The sequence below is a fragment of the Ochlerotatus camptorhynchus genome, unplaced genomic scaffold (genome assembly GCF_037179485.1).
Source record: "Ochlerotatus camptorhynchus isolate MF236.1 unplaced genomic scaffold, CSIRO-AGI_Acam_v1.1 ptg000010l, whole genome shotgun sequence".
Lineage (NCBI taxonomy): Eukaryota > Metazoa > Arthropoda > Insecta > Diptera > Culicidae > Ochlerotatus > Ochlerotatus camptorhynchus.
The window spans coordinates 3,656,145-3,676,746 of NW_027040502.1; the positions used below are offsets into that span (position 1 = coordinate 3,656,145).

The 20,602-nt window shown below is 39.9% G+C and overlaps 2 protein-coding genes across 4 annotated transcripts in view; both read left to right on the forward strand.

Moving 5' to 3' along the window:
- LOC135699814 (cadherin-23-like) overlaps nt 1–529 on the forward strand; it is an 81,037-nt gene extending 80,508 nt beyond the window's left edge. For both annotated transcript variants that reach the window (XM_065220161.1, XM_065220167.1), the window contains exon 22: nt 57–529. In XM_065220161.1, coding sequence (XP_065076233.1) covers nt 57–224 — 168 coding nt within the window. In that variant the 3' untranslated portion in view covers nt 225–529. The remainder of the gene's footprint in view (nt 1–56) is intronic.
- Nucleotides 530–11,025: 10,496 nt separating this feature from the next.
- LOC135700113 (2,3-bisphosphoglycerate-dependent phosphoglycerate mutase-like) overlaps nt 11,026–20,602 on the forward strand; it is a 45,770-nt gene continuing 36,193 nt past the window's right edge. Inside the window, exon 1 of one of the 2 annotated variants that reach the window (XM_065220524.1) lies at nt 11,026–11,273. The gene's annotated coding sequence lies outside the window, so the exon portion shown is untranslated. The remainder of the gene's footprint in view (nt 11,274–20,602) is intronic. The other variant, XM_065220512.1, reaches the window with a different exon arrangement.

The window sequence follows — 20,602 nt, forward strand, 5'->3', positions numbered from 1 at the left end:
AATGCTTTATTACATAAAGCCGAATTTAATCCCATTTTACGGCATTCCATTTGCAGGACGGCCTCAACCCCGCACTGATGGACCACATCCGGCAGAGGTCGTTAAACCCGATGGTCAATGGAGGTGCTGGTGATGACACGGGACCTACTTCCAACTCCAAACCGGACCCACCGGCCCGTCAAATTGCTTCCGATAACGACGATGAACTGGCACATCGATTCTGAGAAGTCAAATCCGGGAAGAAATAGCATTGTAAAACAAAATAGGAATTCATACTCGTTCAATCTGGTTGTGTATTTGCCTTCGCATGTGGTAATGTCTCAGGGGTCTTCGCAAATGTGCACTGGCGTTTGCTTTTGAGAGGTGTTGGTTTTATGGTTCCAAACTGAGGGAGGATTGACCGACAGTAAAAAGCAAATATGATCTTAGTTAGGATTTTACGACTTGTATTGTAGCTTCATATTTATATTACTGCAGCATTATGAATCATACGGACAATATAAGCGAGCTGTACTGGTGTTTTATTGTGGATGATGGAATCGTTCAATATGGAAAATGGCCGAAAGATGAAAAACCGATGTAGTAATTACAGGACTGGAAGCGGGTATGTGATATAATAGTTGTGGGTGTAGTGACTAAAATTATGACAATAGTGACCATATAGTGACTTTGTTTTGTTGATTATGATTGCCAACTGGGGAAATTTTATAAACTCAAACCCATCATGAGTATTTTTCGAGCTTCTTTAAAATAAAACAAATGTTTTAATGATATACCATACATTTGAACTTGAAAAATAAGTATTAAAGACTGGACTCGGAAAAAATGCGACACTTTGTTTTTGGTGTTTATCGGGTTTATCGCGTGGGTAAAAATTAATGAAATTTGGGTAATACTACTTTATACTCCGGACATACTATGGCTTATATCATGTAAATATATAGGCTGTCTTGCAATGAGCACTCATACATAGGATTTCCAGTGAAAACTAGATGTATGAGTGCTCATTGCAAGACAGCCTATATTACATGATATAAGCCATAGTCTGTACGGGGTATTAGAGTGTTATGTATATGTGTGCAAAATGTTATCGCGATCTGTCAAGTAGTTTTCAAGATGCATTCGAAACAAGAAGAGCTACGCCAGCAAATCTTGGGCGCGGTGATCGATAATCCTGGTCAGTCGCACAGATGGATCGGCAAAAGGCTTGGAATCCACCATTCTACCGTGTCCCGCGTTGTGAAGATGTTCCAGGAGACGAAGACCATTGAGCGGCGCGCTGGAAGCGGCCGAAAACCGAAAACGGAATACCCAGAGAAGGCGCGGAAGATAAGGCAGTACTTTAAGAATAACCCGAACCTTTCCACCTGAGACGTGGCCAAAAAGGTCAATTTGTCGAAGTGGTTCGTCCAGCAGACCATGAAGCGGGCTGGGCTACGTGTTTTTAATGTCAGGAAGGCGACAAACCGAACTGACAAGCAAAACACGGTGGCTAAATTGCGTGTGCGGAAGCTGTACCGTGAGTGGCTGATCAAGCCAGGCTGTCTCGTCATGGACGACGAGACATACATCAACGCGGACACCAAACAAATCCCCGATCTCGAGTTTTTTGTCGGTACGTCCCGCATGGAGGTTCCGGAAGAGAAAGATGGACAAATTTGCGAAGAAGTACCTGTTGTGGCAGGCGATCTGCGAGTGCGGACGGTACAGCAAGCCGTTCGTTACAACCGGCACCATAAACGGGCAGATTTATCGAGAGGAATGCTTGCAGAAGCGCTTGCTGCCCTTCCTCCACTCTCACCGTGGTCCCACGCTGTTCTGGCCGGATCTCGCTTCGTGCCATTACGCCAAGTAATGGATTCCCAACAAACAATTTGAGTTGATCAACAGCTGATTAAGCTATTTTTTAGCTGAAGAAGCTTGGTTTTGCCTGAATAAGCTCTTATTCAATATTCAATGTTTGTTGGGTTGGTACGAAGCGAAGGGCGTTAATGTGGTCCCGAAGGAGGCGAACCCGCCAAATACACCAGAACTTCGTCCGATCGAAAAGTTTTGGGCGATAATGAAGAAGAAGTTGAAGAAAAGCGGAAAAACATTCAAAACCGATAAAGCTTTGGAGAAAAACTGGGAGAAATTGTGTAAGATCTTCCTTCCAAAGCCTCGCCCAAGATCTCATGAGCAGTGTTAAGAGAAATGTACGAGCATTCAGCTTGGGGGGAGGAAATTCAATCAATAAATTATGCCAAAACATAGCTTATATATATTTATTTAATCCCTGAAAATTTGAGAAGTATCCGATTTAAAATGAATTTTTGGTGATCATTTTTGTGTGTCTCATTTTTTCCGAGTCCAGTCTTTAATTCAATAGCACAGTTCATTTCTAACGTCCTTTTCCCGAGGGAAACGACACATATAAATCTCAATTCTAGATGCTCAACAAATCTCACACTAGCGAATCAATATTCGAAAAATATTTCATTTCTCGTATCTACTTTTGCAGGAAATCTTTAGAATCTACAACCTACTACCTCAGCAATATATATTTTTCCTGCATCATAGCACATAACATACGTGGAACCTCATTCAAAATAACTGACTCCTTTTTTGTGTTGCCTCAGTGGTATAACTGGTATAGTTGGCCATCGATCTGTCAAAATAAAATTCTCATGATATCGACACTGAGTGTTCACAAGGACCAATGTCGAAAACGTAAACAATGCCGTCTTTCGTAAATTTCTCGTAATTCAGGCCCTTATTACCGATGTCACTTCACGGTGAAGTGACAACTTATCACTCACGGTGAAGTGATTCTTATTTGATTTACACGGCACTTCTGGTCACTTCACTTCGTTTTCACCGTGAAGTGACACCCGTAATAAGGGTCTCAATGTCAATGCATGTAAGCCACCAATCCTATCGGATAGGGGTTTTTCCCATCGGGATCCTTTTACGGAATCCCAATCGGGACTCGTATTCGGTTTCCCCATCGGGATCCGTCTACGGAACCCGTAATCGGGATCCGTCTACGGAGCCCGTCATCGGATTTCCATCGGGGTCCACTTCTACTTTATTTTATTATGCTATTACAAGCGAGATACTTGCCTGTGAGAGGATTTTTAAAGACCCCGACACCTTCCTCGACCACAAGTCCAGAACGACTTTGGAGGCAGGAACTAACAGGGAGAACTAGGGACTTCCATAATGCTATAGGCAGTGCGTTCTGGGTTGACTTCAGCGAAAGAGATGATCAGTGGAGTATCTATTGGTTCTAATCCTATTGGCCACCGGTGTCTGTGCATCGCACCTATCCGAATGACTCGAGAGTTTTTTTTTTAGTTGTTCTCAAATTCGCGGAAGTAAACGTTTTCAGGCCATGTCTCTTTTGCTAAGGCCACGTCCCTGAGATTCTTGCTCACTCCAACTTTGAAAGTAACAAAGCTAATTGTGGCAGGGTCTTTGTCCTTAGGGACCAACCTGATCACTTCAGGTTTGACATCAGTGCCCAGATTCATACAGTCGGTAGTGAGAATCGCAATTTCATCGTCTGAAGTACTAGGGTCAAAAGCTGACAATTAAATCCACAGCAGATCCTCGCGTTGTGGAACTGTCTTTACAACATTCGAAACTGATTTTGTTCCTTGAATTATCGGAGCCTTTGCCGTCGGTTGATCTTCTTCCCGCATCCGTTTCTGTGTGTTTGGGACAGGATTAGTGCCGAAAATCTTCCATACTGGGTTCGATCCTACACACTTAGATTTTTTCGCCGAGATGGGCACCACCGAGCAGCTCGGCATTTTATTTTGCTGGATCTCAGTGAAAAACTTGCCGAGATTCAGCTAACAAACGGGAATTTTGCCGAGATCTCAGCTAACAAACATATTTTTTGCTGAATTTCCAGCAAAATAAAATGCCGAGCTGCTCGGTGGTGCCCATCTCGGCAAAAAAATCTTAGTGTGTAAATCTGCAGGCTTGGAGTCAACTTTTGTAGAAAGAGCATTGACTATTTCCTTCAGTCCAGCTATGTCGTCTTACAACGAATTCAACGAAGCTTCGTCAGGCATATTATCGGCAGTGCAACGTGACGTAATTTTCCGATAATTTTCATTTGAAAACACATCCGCGCAACCATCACACATCCAGAAAACATTACGACAGTGGGTTCCTAGTGCCTCATGAAGCGAATATCCCACCTAAGCGCAGATCAAATGGAAGAAATTACCGCAATATCCACGGCAAGTAATTCGGTCCGAATCATACACCACAGTTTTTGCAGTTGGTGCATGTCATCCTTAACGATGTTAAAGCGGAAATGAAATCGCCAGCAAGTATACACTCAGAAAATATTCAAATCTAAATAGTATAAAAGCTACGCTAAATCGCAACTCTCCCGACCGACGCATAGATCGGTATAAAATGAGAGAATACGTACTTAGTATAAAAATGGTTTATACACTGAAATGTATAAAGTCGCGATATTGATAGGATGTATACAAGCTGTTTATTGGTTTGGATGCGTTTTTTTTTATTTTTGTCAAGTAACTGATTAAGAAAAAAAGTGAACAAAGTATTCTCAAATACTGAAGATATATTTTCATAGATGTAAATTACAATAAATATGTACAGAAGCGACACGAGTATCAGATGATCGAGAATGGTTATAATAAAGTGCTCGTTGAACTCCGAGTCAAAGTCAATAAACTGCGGACCATGGTGCTGATGATCTGTGTCCGACTGGCGAATTTCCACGTGACCGATGCGCTTGCAAGAGGGAAAATGTTTTGTTGAATTTTCAGTAATACTTTAAGCGAGATAAAATATTGTCACCTATTCAAATTTGTGCCCAGAGGTGTTATTATGTTATGTTTATTATTTGCCATCGGGAAGGCGTTCAGTTATAACTCCTCCAACATATTTAGACGCGACTGATTGTTTCAAGCTCCTCGGTTATTCCAACACGACTCACAGTTCCCTATGAATAATTAACACTTACTACCGGATCCTTACCGTTTCTTGACTGCGACTGTGGGTGCCATCGTGATTGATATTACGTGTGAAACTTCCAATGTTTATATGTAATTTGGAAAACTCTGAACGAATTCAACGCCGTTATTCAGATTTAGTATAATTTTGTAATCAAATTTTAATTCGATCAATGTATAAACATGCGTTAATCATGAAATGATTAAAGCCAGCGCCGGTGGTGTAGTGGTAAGCGTGACTGCTTTCTCACCCCAATGGGTCTGGGTTCAATCCCAGTCGAGGTCGGTGGGTTTTTTCTGAGGCATAAAAATCTCTGGTCACGTCTTCCTTCGGAAGGGAAGTAAAGCCGTTGGTCCCGGCCCATGTGTGTTGATGAATAGGTGCGATATCCTACGCAGGTGTGGAAGCTGCCTTCCTGCACATTCGATTGCCGTCAATGGATGGCAATCGATGTCCGTCGCCCAAGCAACACGGCTTGTCATAAAGAAGTTGAAAATACTTTTTAATGACTTACGTAAAGAATCAATAATACTGTAATATACGTCATTTAATACATTTATATAACCTAAAAAGCGCAAGACGCGGAGCTTATACAACTAAATACTGGTCTTATAACATGTTTTGGAAACATCATAAAAACCAACGGCAAAAAAAACAATAAAAAAAAACTTGAGCATGGGATTCGATCACTGGTCCTTGGCGTGGTAGACTTATTACTTCCTAACTAGACCAACTCCGCTTGATGAGAGGTTGGTTATAATTATCTATCATGTTCTTGAAAATAGCATGAAAATTATATTCGCGTTCAACACACTTTCTATCAGTCATAAAGATGTTTTGTTAGCAGCAAAGCGTACATCTAATTGCCAGAGTGTTATTTTAAAGTATTTTCAACTCCTTATAAGACAACCTGCACATTTTCAGTTGTATTAATTTATGAGATGTCATATAACAAACCTCCGAATACCTCATAAGAAACTGTCAATGGCGCCGTCAATGTTTACGTCAATCTGGAAAGTTCAGAATCTCTTCAAGAACTTTATAAATTCAACTAAGATTGATTTTGTATACGACAAGTTTTATAGTGGTATTAAGACAGTAAGATGCACGTTTAAAAAAACATTTTAATATAAAACTATTTTGGAAAATGTTGAATCTAGGAAGTATGAAGAAAACATCTATACACCTCATATATAACGTGGGATGTTTTCTGCATCACTTATAATACATTTATATAACAAGCCGTTCCAATTATTTTTCAAGAAGATGTTTTATGTGTTACTTGGGCGGGGATTGGCACTAGATTGCGGAACAGAGACCGACGTTAAATAAAAGGAAAAAAAAAAATAAATTTAATTTAAATCATCAATTGATTAGTAATATTTTTGATGTACGAATGTACTTCACCGACGGGGAGATAACGATGAGATGAATAAACAGATGAACAACGAAAAACGAATTAAAAAGCAATACGTAATATAAAAATAGAACACAAATAATCACAATAAAAACCGTGCACATATCAACAAGCAGTGTTGCCGAATTTTGTTGTTATTTTTTATTCCAACCAATGCAAGCTCATAGGATTGGAGCCAATATCTGTCGGACGAGTAACGATGCAGCGGCTATTTGTCGTCGATGTCATTGGAGGATCTCGCACGGATTCCACTTAACATTCCTCCCCGACGGTTTCGGAACTCAGCTTTAATAGCAGTCCCTTACACTATAAAAAATCTTCACGTCCGATTTACGTGAAATATCACGTACCTGATCTGTATTTAGAAAATCTCAAATGTTACGTGACGTTAGTAACTTTGACCTGCATTACACGTCATGTCCACTAAAAATGTTGGTGAAATTGACCGTATATTCACGTAAACAGATTTAGTCTATTTGTGTTTGTGTGTTTGGGACTTCGATATTTCCGCGAAACGAGATTTACGTGATTTTCAGGTACGCAAAAAAAACCAATATGGCGTCACCGAGCGTGGTGGAAGAACTCCTCAAAGATTCAAAAGTTCTCAGCAGTTGGACGGTACTTAGATTCTTAATTTATTTATGATTAATTTATTTATGATTATATGTAGCATTTTTCTAGTAGGAATTTCCGACGGTGGCATCAGAATTTTGAGTCTGCAAACAGGTGTTAATATTTTATCAGAAATAAAAAAACTCGTACACGTTTCTACCTTATAATAATCAATTAGTCAATGTTTATAATTTTATGAGTCAAATAAGTATTAATTTAAACACGTGAAAATTATATCTTCCCGATAAATTTGCATAATATTGACTGCTTCTATATATACTTCCCATTATTCTCATTAAAAATTCACGTATAAATTACATGAAAAACATTTTTTTTTAAAACAGAATGTCACGTAAAAGTTACCAGATATCCAGTAGTTTTCACCCCGATTTCATGTAAGCAGTACGTGGAAATCAGGTCTTATTTACCTGACTAATCACGTAGATAATTGAAACTGAATTTTGATCGGCTACGTGCAATTCCGGTGAAAAATAGGGTGAACAAAAACCACCTATGTTTTCACGTCAATCGGACGTGAATATTTTTCAGAGTGTACCACAGAACAAACTACCGCCACCGACAAACCGACATGAATGACCATAGCAAAGCCAATAAAATTTCTGACCAAAGCACACTACTGACATCTGGCTCCGTGTTCTGCAGGAAATATTTAGCTAAGCCATGAATTCGCATGCAAAAGTTATGAATTGGTTCGTGTTTGATCTATTCTGGACAAATTATTTTTATCTAGATCAATATATCCTATGGTTTTGACAGTTCGGATCACTGCGCATTTAAATCGGTCGTTTACGATTTTCGAGCATAATTCAGAATTAAGTGTCATGTCGGTTCCCAACAAACAATTTGAGTTGATCAACTGCTGAATAAGCTATTTTTTAGATGAAGAAGCTTATTTTTGCCTGAATAAGCTCTTATTCAAGATTCAATGTTTGTTGGGTTGGTCGGTGCTACGGCTACAACAACCATTTCGCTTCGTGTCTTCGCTTGATCAATGTTGTATGTGACGAATTTGTTTTTAACCTGACTAAAAATATTTTTATAAATAAGATTAGTACACTAATAAAATTTCAAAGTTTGTTTTTATGTGTCCCACACACACATGCTTGGTATACACAGTTTTGGTCACGAACTGCTCATTTGCTAATAACTTTGCACACAGTTGACGGAACATAGTTCTTTTTGAAGCAGTAGATAGAGTAGAGTGTAAGCTTGTTATTATAATAGATGTAAAATGTAAAAAAAAGTAGATATTAATGCTAGTAGTAAAGTGTATTTGTTTTTGCGTTGTAAAAATGAGGTGAGCAATGCTCACTACACATCTCGGAATTTGAGTGTTAAATTGATTAGTGTTGATTCAAATGTTAAGCTTTACCTAATCTTCGCATATCTATAGTAAACTATGAGCCTAATCTATCAATTACTTTAAAGAAAAATATATTTCAACATCTGAGTGAAAAGTTATTACCAAATGAGCAGTTGGTGTGTACAACTGTGCATGCCAAGCATGCCCACACATTATTTTTTTGCATTGTGATCAACAAATCAAGAGCAAATTTTCATTATGTCGTAAGTAACATTCGCACCAATCCGAGAAAAATAAAGTTTTGTTTTGATGACCGAAAATTTATTCCTATTTCCAAGTAAACACGAGGGGCCTCATAGCCTAGTCAGTAAAGGCACGGTATTACCAAGCCGGAGGCGGCGGGTTCGATTCCCAGTCCGGTCGAGGGAATCTTTCGGGTTGGAAATTTGCTCGATTTCCCTGGGCATAGAGTATCATTGTGCTTGCCACATAATATACAAATTCATGCTGCATTGGTATTGGCATCGAAAGCTCTCAATTAATAACTGTGGAAGTGCATTTAGAACACTAAGTTGAGAGCACGCAATAAGCTAATATGCGCTAAGCAATAAGCTTGAAATGCGAACAAGAAGAAGAAGAAGTAAACACATATAATCTCATAGTGATAGCAATGTTTAACATATTTAGCAGGGTTTTAATCATACTAATGCAAATCGCTAGCTTTCATGCTAAAAAATACTGGTTTTTGAGTCAAAAGTTATTATACGCCGTTTGGTGGCCCCTATTGTTACTTAAGTCAAAGTGTATTTACCAGGATATTCGGGAGAATTATCAATTACGTCTCCTTACGTGCAGCCCATTCATCATTTTAGGACCACCGAAATCATCTTAGCAACAAACAGTTCGATTTATTCACTTTAATAATGAGAAAGCGAAACGACGAACGCACACTTTTCACGGGTTTCTCAGCGCTGTTACTTAAGTCAAACGGCATCTCCATAGAAATTGGGTAACTTAAGTAACATTGAAAACTAATTTGATCGGAAGGTGATTACGTCAAAAAGCAATTTGACTGGTAAATAAATTAAAAAATGGGATTTGATCCTATATTCGGACAGTATATAGTGTAATAGCAGGAGAATCGATTGACACTGTAAGCTCGACTTTGTTTACCTTTGTTACATTCGACGTAATGAAAATTTGCTCTTGAAATGATATCTATGTATTGGACACATACTTAAAGCTATGTGTAACCACACATACTATTCATTTGACTCATAAATTTCATATGTGCTTCTGGGTGGATTCTGATTATGTGTGGTCACATGAAAATCATATGGAATTTCACATGGAAATTCGGCAATAAAAATGTGTGGAATTGTATCAGTGTAGTAATCTCAAGTTTATAAGTAAAAAAGTACAGTCTGTACGACTGGCACCACTAGTCGAAGACGGTGATAAATAAATAAGTATGATTCTAGATGGTGTTGAAAGTGATACGTGATACCGTAGTACACCGAAAATAGTTTTCATGTAGCTTCCATTGGAAACGCAAATGATTTTCATCCATAAACAAAAGCAATGGAATTCATCTGAATTTCACGTAACATTTATGCAATCACGTTAATTTTATCTTATTGTTCATATGAATTTCATCGGCCTCATAATATTCATGTGATTTTGTGGTGGGATTTTTAGCTATGTGAGATCATGAAAGCTATGTGAAATTCACATGATTTTCATCCATTAGATATGTGATAAATTTTTTGAGTGTAGCAATTCGTCATTATTTTAAGCAATTTAGGAAATTTACTTTTGTTCAGACTATAGCTCATATCACGTACTATAGTTTATCTTGAAATCAAAAATTAAAACTGTAATTACTGGTGAAAAGTTGACGAATTAGTGCTCTTTGCAAGACAGCCTATGTTACATGATATCAACCATAGTCCGAACGTACTCTCATAGTATGTCTTGCAATGAACACTCATACGTCCAATTTTCACTGGAAATCATTTGTATGTATTTTGATATCAAGATAGCCTATATTACATGATAACAGCTATAGTTTGAACGTACCATGAACGTAGTATTAAGAAGACGTCCATACTTTTACTAGAGGGCTTTAACAGCCATGCGCTGCGATTGCGATTATGAATGAACGGATTTCGTTCACGAATATTTCAAAGGTGCACTTGTGTGAGTAATTTATGTTGTATTTAGATGTATAGAGCTACTTCGACCACCGAGTGTTTCACCACGCGGGAAGCCACACCACAAGATCAATGTTGTACAACTCTATGGAATCCGGCACACGACAAAAGTGGACACCCTCTTGGGGATTTCCTTGTAACTTTAATAATATTATCACTGTTTTAACATTGTTCCTAGTTTAAAAGTACTTAAAAAACAAGCCATTCTATGCATCAAGTCTATAGTATCACATAACATCTGGTTTGATGTTGAATTTGATAAAGTTAGAAGCGGGTGTCCACTTTTTTCGTGAACAAACCCACGGGTTTCTAACCACACTGCACAAGATATCAACATATAGATGTCGTGTAGCGTGTTGCAAGGTTTGGTTGCGTTGCGGATTCGGAAATTAAATGTCGCAAAGCACACACGGCCACCATGATACAGTAGTGGGAAAACCACCGACCGTCATTGGCATCGATTTTTCACACAGACGTGTGTTGTGTTGTTCCTCCAAGTGCAAATCAAAGGCAAACACAAATCAGTCGGTGTTTGTAAGGGACCGTCGGAAGGCGGTTTAACGAAGAATCAGCGAAAATATCCCAAGCAAGTGTAGTGTGGTTCGCAATTGGAAGACAGCGGAAATTGTTAGGGAATAGAGAGTGCATCATTTCCGGTTCCAGCAGCGTGTCTGTATATTACGCAGCAAGTTTGTTCAAGCGAGGATTTAATTGACATACACCAAAGGTAAATTCCACTCCAGAGCGGCTACCTATATATTTGCAGAAGCACGAATGGTCAAAACATGATCGCACAATAAGAAGAAGAAAATATCGTTCATTCATCGCATCGCAACAAGCAAGCAAACCTGATGGTTCATTGGTCAGAAGAGGTCTTCGTGTGGAATGGAGAAAACTTCAAAAGCAAATCCAAACGAAAACAAAAACAAACGTACGAGCGAGCGAGCAAGCGGTGCGCGTTGTCTTGGTTGTCTTGAACGACCTTGACCAGCCGCTGTTGGTACCGTTCGCTGTTGGAATGTTTACATTTTTTTATCGATCAAATATAGTGATACTTATGCGATTGAAATAATATGTTTGAATTAGAAGCAGTGCAGTGAAGCCGGTTTGGGCTAACTCTAATGAGCAGCTGCTAAAGAGACAGCTGCATACATGAGATTGAATTATTTTTTTTTTCTATTTTTGGATCTCTCCTTGAATGACCTTGATGGCTTGCGTCATACGGAAACTAATTTGATTATACATTTTACCGATGACATTGCTCCTATGAGTTTAGAATGACAACGTTCAGTGTTTGCATCAACCTAAAATGATGTTTAATCAACGATAATCAAACACTTACTTCGAGCGTCATCGACGCCGCGTCCATGCCGGCGAAGCTGTAAACAAATTTCGTTTGAAACTATGTCGCATGACACGCAATGCCCAACTGTCTAGTTTGGTTGTTGTTGTTGTTTTTAACAATCAAACGACTAGACCAGAGCATGAATGGGCCAATTATCTCGACTGCAGCTCATGAATATGCATACATTTTGAGAGATATTCGAAAACAACACGCCGCGACAACGTGATTCAGACCAAACCAGTTTCTGAGTCACGATGGCGCCGGCGACGAGCAACAAGCTTGCCGTTCCACCGATGGTCTAATGTTTTTGTTTACGATTTCATTCATAACATCAAGTTCTGTGCAAGAACGGCTCCGGTTGGAATGCGGGGGCTTGCCTGGAACAATGACAAATTCCGCGGAACGTTATTTACACTCATCATGGAGGGGGTTTGGGGGGTTTAATTTAGAAAAAAAAAAGTGTGACAACGTTCAATTTAGAACACAGGCCATTCACTTGGCACAGTCCTGACCTACATGTTCGAGTTTCTTATCAATTCAAAAGTTGACTATACTCTGGCCTAATCTGAAGAGCAAGTCGTCGCTTTGAAGTTTAATCAGAATTCTACACTACCTACCTACTGGATTGTGTTTGCCGAGGCGTTCAACTGTACGAGTGGATTTCAAGCTGAACATTGCATTAGGTCCTAAGTAACATTGATCGATTCTCTTCGTCGACTTTCTCTTTCGTTAATAACTTGAGCACATAACCGTTTTTTGTTGTGTTTGTCGTATTAGATGCTAGATAAAAGCTTCTTTTTATCGACCTGTGTGCTGAATATACCTGGGAATTTCGACGAAGAGAATCTGTCAATGTTACTTAGGACCTAATGCAATGTTCAGCTTGATTTACCGTGAACTATGTGCTATGATCGTCTACAGTTGACGGTGTCAAATACACATCTGGATTATTAAGTAAATTATTATTATTATTATAAATAACAATGCCGTCTGGACTGCTCTGATGTCAAAATTGCGAGATAAGAAGTGAAACGGCTCAGGTCAATCGTACCACGACTACTGGTGGTGTGTCTACGCAAAGTACAGTTCTGCTGCATGACGATGATAACGTAAACGTAAATAAACTCGGAGAAAGGTTTTGCATCGTGTGTAAAGTATGTAGCTTCTCTTGGTGAGTTAACACGGATGTTAATATACCCGATGGCTGGTACTTTTTGCCGGATCCGGTATGTCCAGGGATGATAGCAGGGCACTTTTTAGTCACTTGTTACACGAAAAAGTCACTATTTCCCGACCAATAGTCACTAGTCTCAATTTTAGATGGTCGTAAAATGTCGTTCTCCATCTTTTTGCAGGATATCTTCAAAATCTTCATCAATCTACTAAGCGTGAAATTGTTCCTACATCTTAGATACAGTCACCTTAGGGCTTCACACCTAAATCGCATTTGTTCTTAAAATTCAATATGGCGGATTGCGGTTGCAGAAAAAATGTGAAATACAGTAAAATACCCTTCAATATGTGCATTTTCAGAATCGGGATGCAGCCTAGAGACCGGAAATCGATGTCTGACTCCATCTTAAAATCCAAGATGGTGGCGTCCAGTTGCAGAAAATCTGGGAAATACTGTCAAATACCCTTCAATATGAATATTTTCGGAATCGAGATGACGTATAGAGACCGGATATCAATGTCTGACGTTATCTTGAAATCAAATATGGTGGCTTTAAGAGATGAACTAGCCTACGGCTAAAATTTCTATAATAAAGCAAAAGAAAAATTTGGCGGCTCCCGGTTGCAAGAAAACTGGGAAATACTGAAGTCATGAAATTGGGATGTTGGTGGAATGCTTGAACAGCATAAAATTTTATCTTCCAATAATGCCACTTAATTAATTTTGGTATCTATGACAGATACGTATTCCGACTACGATTTATAGTCTGCATCAGTGTCATTCCCACTAAAGGATTATCAAAATCTAACCCCCTTAAGTACTCATCCTCTAGGTAAGAATATCAAGATCACAGGTACAAAAACGAAACTGCGATCTGTAGAATCGGAACCTACCTAATTAAAAAAAAAAACAAAGAATTAAGTTAAGTAAAGGAGAAAAATCTATACAACTCTCTAATAAGAAAAACTGTCAAATACCTTTGACGTAGAACTACGTCTGTGATTTCTGTACGGGGGTACACTTGGTGAAAACCAAAAATGGAACATGTAACAATATTATGAAAGATTTTGAACGTTAATAACTCAGCAGCCCCTGGACCAATTTCAATAATTTTATCACCAATCGATCAGTTGTATGTCTACGCATCTGTTAAATTTAAGACTTTATAATTTTTCAAAATGTCACTATTTAAAATTACTCGAATGTGCAACTGTTGCTATGATAGTTAAAATTATCACCGATTGTCTGCAAAAAGTGATATCCCTAACACAGATTTCAAAGTTGAATTCCATCCGGTCTCACCAAACGGTGTTTACTGAATCACCGAGTGGTGAGCATGCTTGGCATGCACAGTTGTACACACCAACTGCTCATTTGTTAAAAACTTTTCATTCAGTTGTTGAAATTTAGTTATCTTTAAAATAATTGATAGGTTAGGATCATAGTTTACTGTAGACATGCAAAGAGTTGGTAAATCTTATCATTTGAATCAACACCAATGAATTTTTACTCTTAAAATCCGAGATGTGCAGCGAGCATTTCTCACTTCATTTTTACAACGCAAAATCAAATACAGTTTATTGCTAGAGTTAAAATCTCCTCTTTTAACGTAACAAGCCTAAACTCTATTCTATCGACTGCTTCAAACAGAACTATGTTTCGTCAACTCTGTGCAAAGTTATTAGCTAATGAGCAGTTCGTGAGTAAAACTGTGTATGCCAAGCATGGTGGTGAGTGGTGGTGTTCTCCAGTACACAACAAAAGGCTGCCTGCAAGCAGCGAGCAGCCCACATGAGCATCTACATGAAGGAGGAAGAAGCCGCACCGCTATTGATCGGAATCAGTAGCTCTTCGTGAGTTGCTGTGAGCCCTCTATGTCAAGCGCGTCATTCTAAAGAGTATAAACAAAGAGAACCGCGCTTAAATTCCTATTGCTACCCAAAACACAAGCTCCTGCTGCAGTTAACAAATAAGATTTATTATATAAGACCACGTAGTCCTACGTCACCATTGCGTACAACCCCTTAGAGCTGTCCCTTGTAGTTTTTTTTCGGAATCGGGATGCCATCTAGAGACCGAAAATCGATGTCCGACGCCATCTTAAACCCAAGATCGTGGCTTCTGGTTATAGAAAAACTGGAAAATAACAGTCAAATACCATTCAATGTGGGTAATTTTGGAATCGAGGTGACGTTTAGAGAGACCGGAAATCTATGTTTGAAACTCATTATGGCGGCTTTCGGTTGAAAAAACTAGGAAGTACAATCAAATACCCTTCAATGTGGGTATTTTCGGAATCAGCATGACGTATAGAGACCGGAAATCTATGTCTCATGCCAGCTTGAAATCCAAGATGGTGGCTTTTGGTTATTGTTGGGCATTTGCCAACTTACACAGGGAGATTTTCGATACAATAATATTAAAACTACCGAAGACGTGGGATTTACGTTCATTTATTGTATCGAAAATCTCCCTGTGTAAGTTGGCAAATTCCCAACATCTTATTATATATTTGTTTACTGTTCGTGCACCACTGATGGTGAAACTTTTTGCTCCGCTGTGTACACCGATTACTTCCAGTTCGGTGACCCTTGACTGCACTTCTTGACGCTGCGCGCCGTGGGTCCAGTGTAGACAAAGCGACCTGACTTCTCCATCCAGCTTTAGTTCGTCGGCTAACTCTTCGTCCAGCAATGTAAGATCGGAGCCGTCGTCGAGGAATGCGTGTGTTCGGATCGATCCACGTTTCCCGTACAGAACTACCGGAATATAACGGAACAGTGCGCTGTTGAACTAGCTCCTGTTTTGGGAGGTTCCGTACCGCCACTCGTCGAGGGTGCTGTTGTTGAAGATGGCGACTTCGCTGCTGTAGCTGGCGACGATTGTTGTTTATGGTCGTTGTGCAGGACAGCATGATGCTTGAACTGGCATCCATTTTTTCCACATAGTTTGGCTTGGCACACTCCATTGTGACGGCAGCGGCAACGGCGACACAGTGAATATTCGCGCACAACAGCCCAACGTGAATGGAGAGATAATTCAAAAAGCGCTTGCACTAGTCGACCGATTTGCAAGCTCCTTTACAGATGGGGCACTCGTTACTGACACTGGAATTCTTCCCGCTTGGAGGTTCTGAAGTGTTTTCCGAGTGAGCATTCACGAAGCCACATTCTTTCTTTGTTTCACTTCTGTCATTCCTTACTGGCTTGGAACTCGTGATGCTTTGAATATTCACTACGCTGGCGGCCTCCACGAGGGAATAGATCCAGGAATTAAAGGATGCTAAGTTGACTCCCGGCAGCGAAATCCTGTGCTGCGCCCAGGTCAGTTTGATTGTTGGAGGTAACTTGCTCACAAGCTGATTTTTTTATTTTTTTTTATGTATATATACAGGGGGAATCTGCTCCCAGACACCTGAGAAGATAACTCAGGGTGTGGGGATGGGAGAAGTAGCGCTCCCGACGCACTAAACCTTACCCTGTGCTCTTGGCCCTTGCCCTCCCCGGAACCGCCCGAAAGCATTACATCATGGGAGGGGGCCGGTTGCGCTATGGCGCATCACACTTGTGGTGTGTTACAGACGTGACACTCGCTACTGCACAGTGAGCAGCTGTGCAGGGCCTTCCTCTTATTGTTCGCTGTTAATTGTTCACCTGAGTTCTAGAGCAGACGTGATCAGTGCGCAAAACAGTCAGGTTCATTGAGTCATTTTGATATGAATATGAACTGCCATCTGCCTCATCATTCACTGCCTCGTGAGAGTCTGAATGATTGAGAGCTAAACGAGTCACTGACAGCCGAGCACCCAGTCAGTAGCTCAGTCAACACGTTTATTTTGCCGTGATGATACCCAATATTTGTTTTGAATGACTGAGCGTACATTTTCTGTGGAAAAAATGACTCAATTATGCTGGGTTTAGACTAGGCAAGTCAAATGATCAACTCAGTTGAATTCAATTGACTTGAAAAGTTGAGCCTGGTTCAACTTTTTTCAATTCAAGTGAGTTGATCAAGTCAGTTGAACGGCATGGTTTACACGTTCAATTCGCGTTCAAGTCAGTTGAATTCAACTGACTTGATCAATTGACTTGCCCTGTCTAAACCCAGCTTTACATGCTGTGTGAGCGAAGGCAAGCGGTATGCGTCGCCTGCTCGTGAGTGACTGAATGTTTTTATTGGCTCTTTCATAAGGCGAGACGTTTCGAATCAGCTGTTTTTTTTTCTGTTTACCTATTTTGACGTTTATCAGCGGGCCGATTTGTTGACATACCAACACCAAAATCAAAACAAAAACATCAGACGTAAACAATAACAATGCCTCGAGTGCGTTCGAGTGGCCCGCCAGGAACTGTCATCAAGACGTCACGTAAAATAGCTTATTGCCTCGTCCTTTACCGTTTGGTACAAACGGTCTGCACAGAGCAATGGATTGAATAGTGCAGTGCTTTGGCTTTCACTCTCAGCCTAGGCAGTCAATAATTTTACGCTTTGGACGTGATAGCCAGCCAACTGTCCACGGCAGCACAGGACAGATGTGACCGCTTACCAGCTGCATGTGCTTAGCACTCTAAGAACCCGGTGTCACTCCTGCCTTTGCACAACGAGGGTTTGTGCAGGGCTTATCAACCTTCTGGGACGAGCTGGATGGGGCTCCAGCGTTTTTACTCTGCTGTAGTTCGTTTAGCCGCAATATCTCTCCCTTGGGTTCGATAATTAACGTTTCCAGGGCACACCAAGAGGAGGCGAACTACTTCATGCCCCTCACAAGCTGATGTAGGAGGGCCGTGTTGTGCAGATATTCATCCAAGCCACAGGCGTCTACGGTCGCGCAAAAGTTCTCCAAATTTACAGCGAACTTCTGCTTCCGTACCAGACGATGGACATCGAGGAACTATCATCGTTTTATCCGCATTTGCAAGGGCTTCCGATCGACTCATACCACGGTGTTCGGCCACGGATCCTGAATGAACTTAAGAACTAGCATCTCAGCCTTCCTCTCAAGTGCCGCGAAGGCAAGTTAAGCGATCCCGTCGCCGTTAAGACTCGTTTATGCTGGACAGTATGCGATGAATGAACGGCAGAAACTGCAATCAGCCCGGTGCACTCCGTCTACCACATCGGTTCTTGCGAGGACCAACACAGATCAGATGAGGTAGACGGAGTGCACCGGGTTGATTGCAGTTTCTGCCGTGCATCCACCGCACGCTGTCCAGCCTGAGAACAAAGAGAGAACAAACTGGGAACGCTGATGTGAGTTGAGCTCAGTGATGCCACATTTTTTCGATTTCCAATCTGTATATTCATCGCAAAAAATCTTTTTAATCTGTATCTGACTGACAAAAATCTGTAAACAAATCTGTAAAATTTTTTTATTATGGTCTTAGTGCAGCTTTACATAAATCTCCATTGAGTTAATTCATAGTTCAGAAGGACTTTGTTCAAAGTTTAGAATCTTGAAAATTACAAATGGTTGCTTTCTAAAGAATTTGTCTATTTGAAAAATCCCCAAATCCTACAAATTTTTTGTTAAGCGATGTGTATCTTTTCTACAGATTGAAAATTTAAAACATTAAGTTCCAGTTGTGAGAGGCGAATCTGTTTCCGTCTGAAGATTTTCTTAATGAATTAACTGTAATTACGAAAACCTTTATCTGGACACTTGCTTTTTTTTCAACTCCGTAATTTTTCAATAAGTTTTAACACAAAACTTTTACTGAAAGTTTAGTCGAATTGTATGCAATATTCCAAGGGGTGTTCAACTCGGCACACCTTAATTCGTATGCTTATCAAGGTGTTTGGCAACCCTGAAAGTTATGACTTTTGTGATTTTGTTTACATTCTTAATTTCTCTAATGGATCATGGTAGACATTCACCTTCATTCTCATTAGATCGTTAGCGGGTCGGGAGGTGGAAGAGGCAGTTCCGAAACCATCAAACCAATACGGTGTTCAAGCATAGTTCAATCCCACGCTTTGAACAACATCGTCGAACCAGTTTTAAATCATCTGATCGACTCAGAAGTGCGTGTCCTAAAAGATATAACCCAAGTCTATCGTATCGCTGATTATGATGCCTTCCCCTGAAGAACTGTCATACGTTGAAAATAGGATTGTCAGCCACCGCAGACTTCAGCGGAAGCACTTTATCAGGCGCCTTAGATCTGTATAGAACTCGAGAAGATACCGCCTAATCCAGTCAGCTCCACACAGATGACAAACGTGGGCGATTCGTGATTTAAGAGGATATAGCATTACAGATACACCTTTCAATATTCTATGGACACCACTTTAAAGTCCTGTGGTTGTCCTATCAAAGACCACACCAATTAAGACTAATGACTGACAAGAATATCCGTGGAAAAACGCAGGAGAAAATGTGAAAATTTCCGTCCCGAAGATACTCGGCAAGACCGGGAGCCAAATCTGGCCGCCCCTAAGATAAGCTTGTTTTCTTCTTTATTGTTCATTATGCATAACAAAATTGTTGATGTACCTCAACTCTCGCAGAAGATATTGCTCTGATCCTTCGTTGTACGCTTCGAGATTGGATACACACGACAGTATCAAATGTTATGTTTGAAAATAAGTGTGTTCTGGAATAAAGCCTCCAGTGGGACAGCATGTGGGCTAGAATGTGAGCAGCATTGGAAAATTTCTCACAATATTTCACAAAGTTCATCAAGGAAAAAGTTCGTGAGTCCTAGTGCGTTTTGGTGAACTTTTCCAATAGTGAATATGAAGACTCATCAAACTATAGATGTCCGATGCTCATCGTTCCACAATTAAATCCGATCTTCGCAGGATGCATGGTACTCTTACTTTTATACGAATAACAGCATAGTGTAGGTGTTCTGTCATCCCTGCTGTATAGTTTGGATCCATTTGCTTGATATTGATAAAATTGTTGGTGTGGCCGTTCGAAGTTATCATCAAAGGGAACCATCGGGCATTTTTCGCAATGATTTCATCCTCAATCGAAAACGAATCGTCTCTAGAGTAAAACCGTTTCAACCGTCTTGACTGCCGTATCGACAAGACGCTCAGGACCAGCCATGGTACACGCAGAAAAATTTATCGTTGAAACAAAAATATTTGAGGTAAATTTAAACGTAAACTCAGTTTGTTCTGGCCACAAAAATAAACAAGGTTTATTTCAAACGTATTCCATGTTTAAAGTCATGTAATATTAATGTTTAAAATAAAAATAATTTTACGTTTATTTTTAAAATATTCGTGTTGAAAATAAACGTGAATATTTTTGTTTGGTTTGACAACAATGCGAACAAAAATAAATATGTTTATTTTAAACATGCTTCTTATGTTTGAAAGAAACATACTTAATTTTAAATTATATTAGCATTTGAATGTAAGATAAAGCAGAAAAATGGATTGCTAAGAGATGAAAAAACGATCTGCAGGAAGATCCTGAATTCAAGATCCCAAATTCAGTTTGATTACAATGCTCGTGGCAATGTAGGATTGGAAATGCAGGAATCGGAAGAAGATGAGGATGATGAGAAACCGTTGAGTTAGGTAA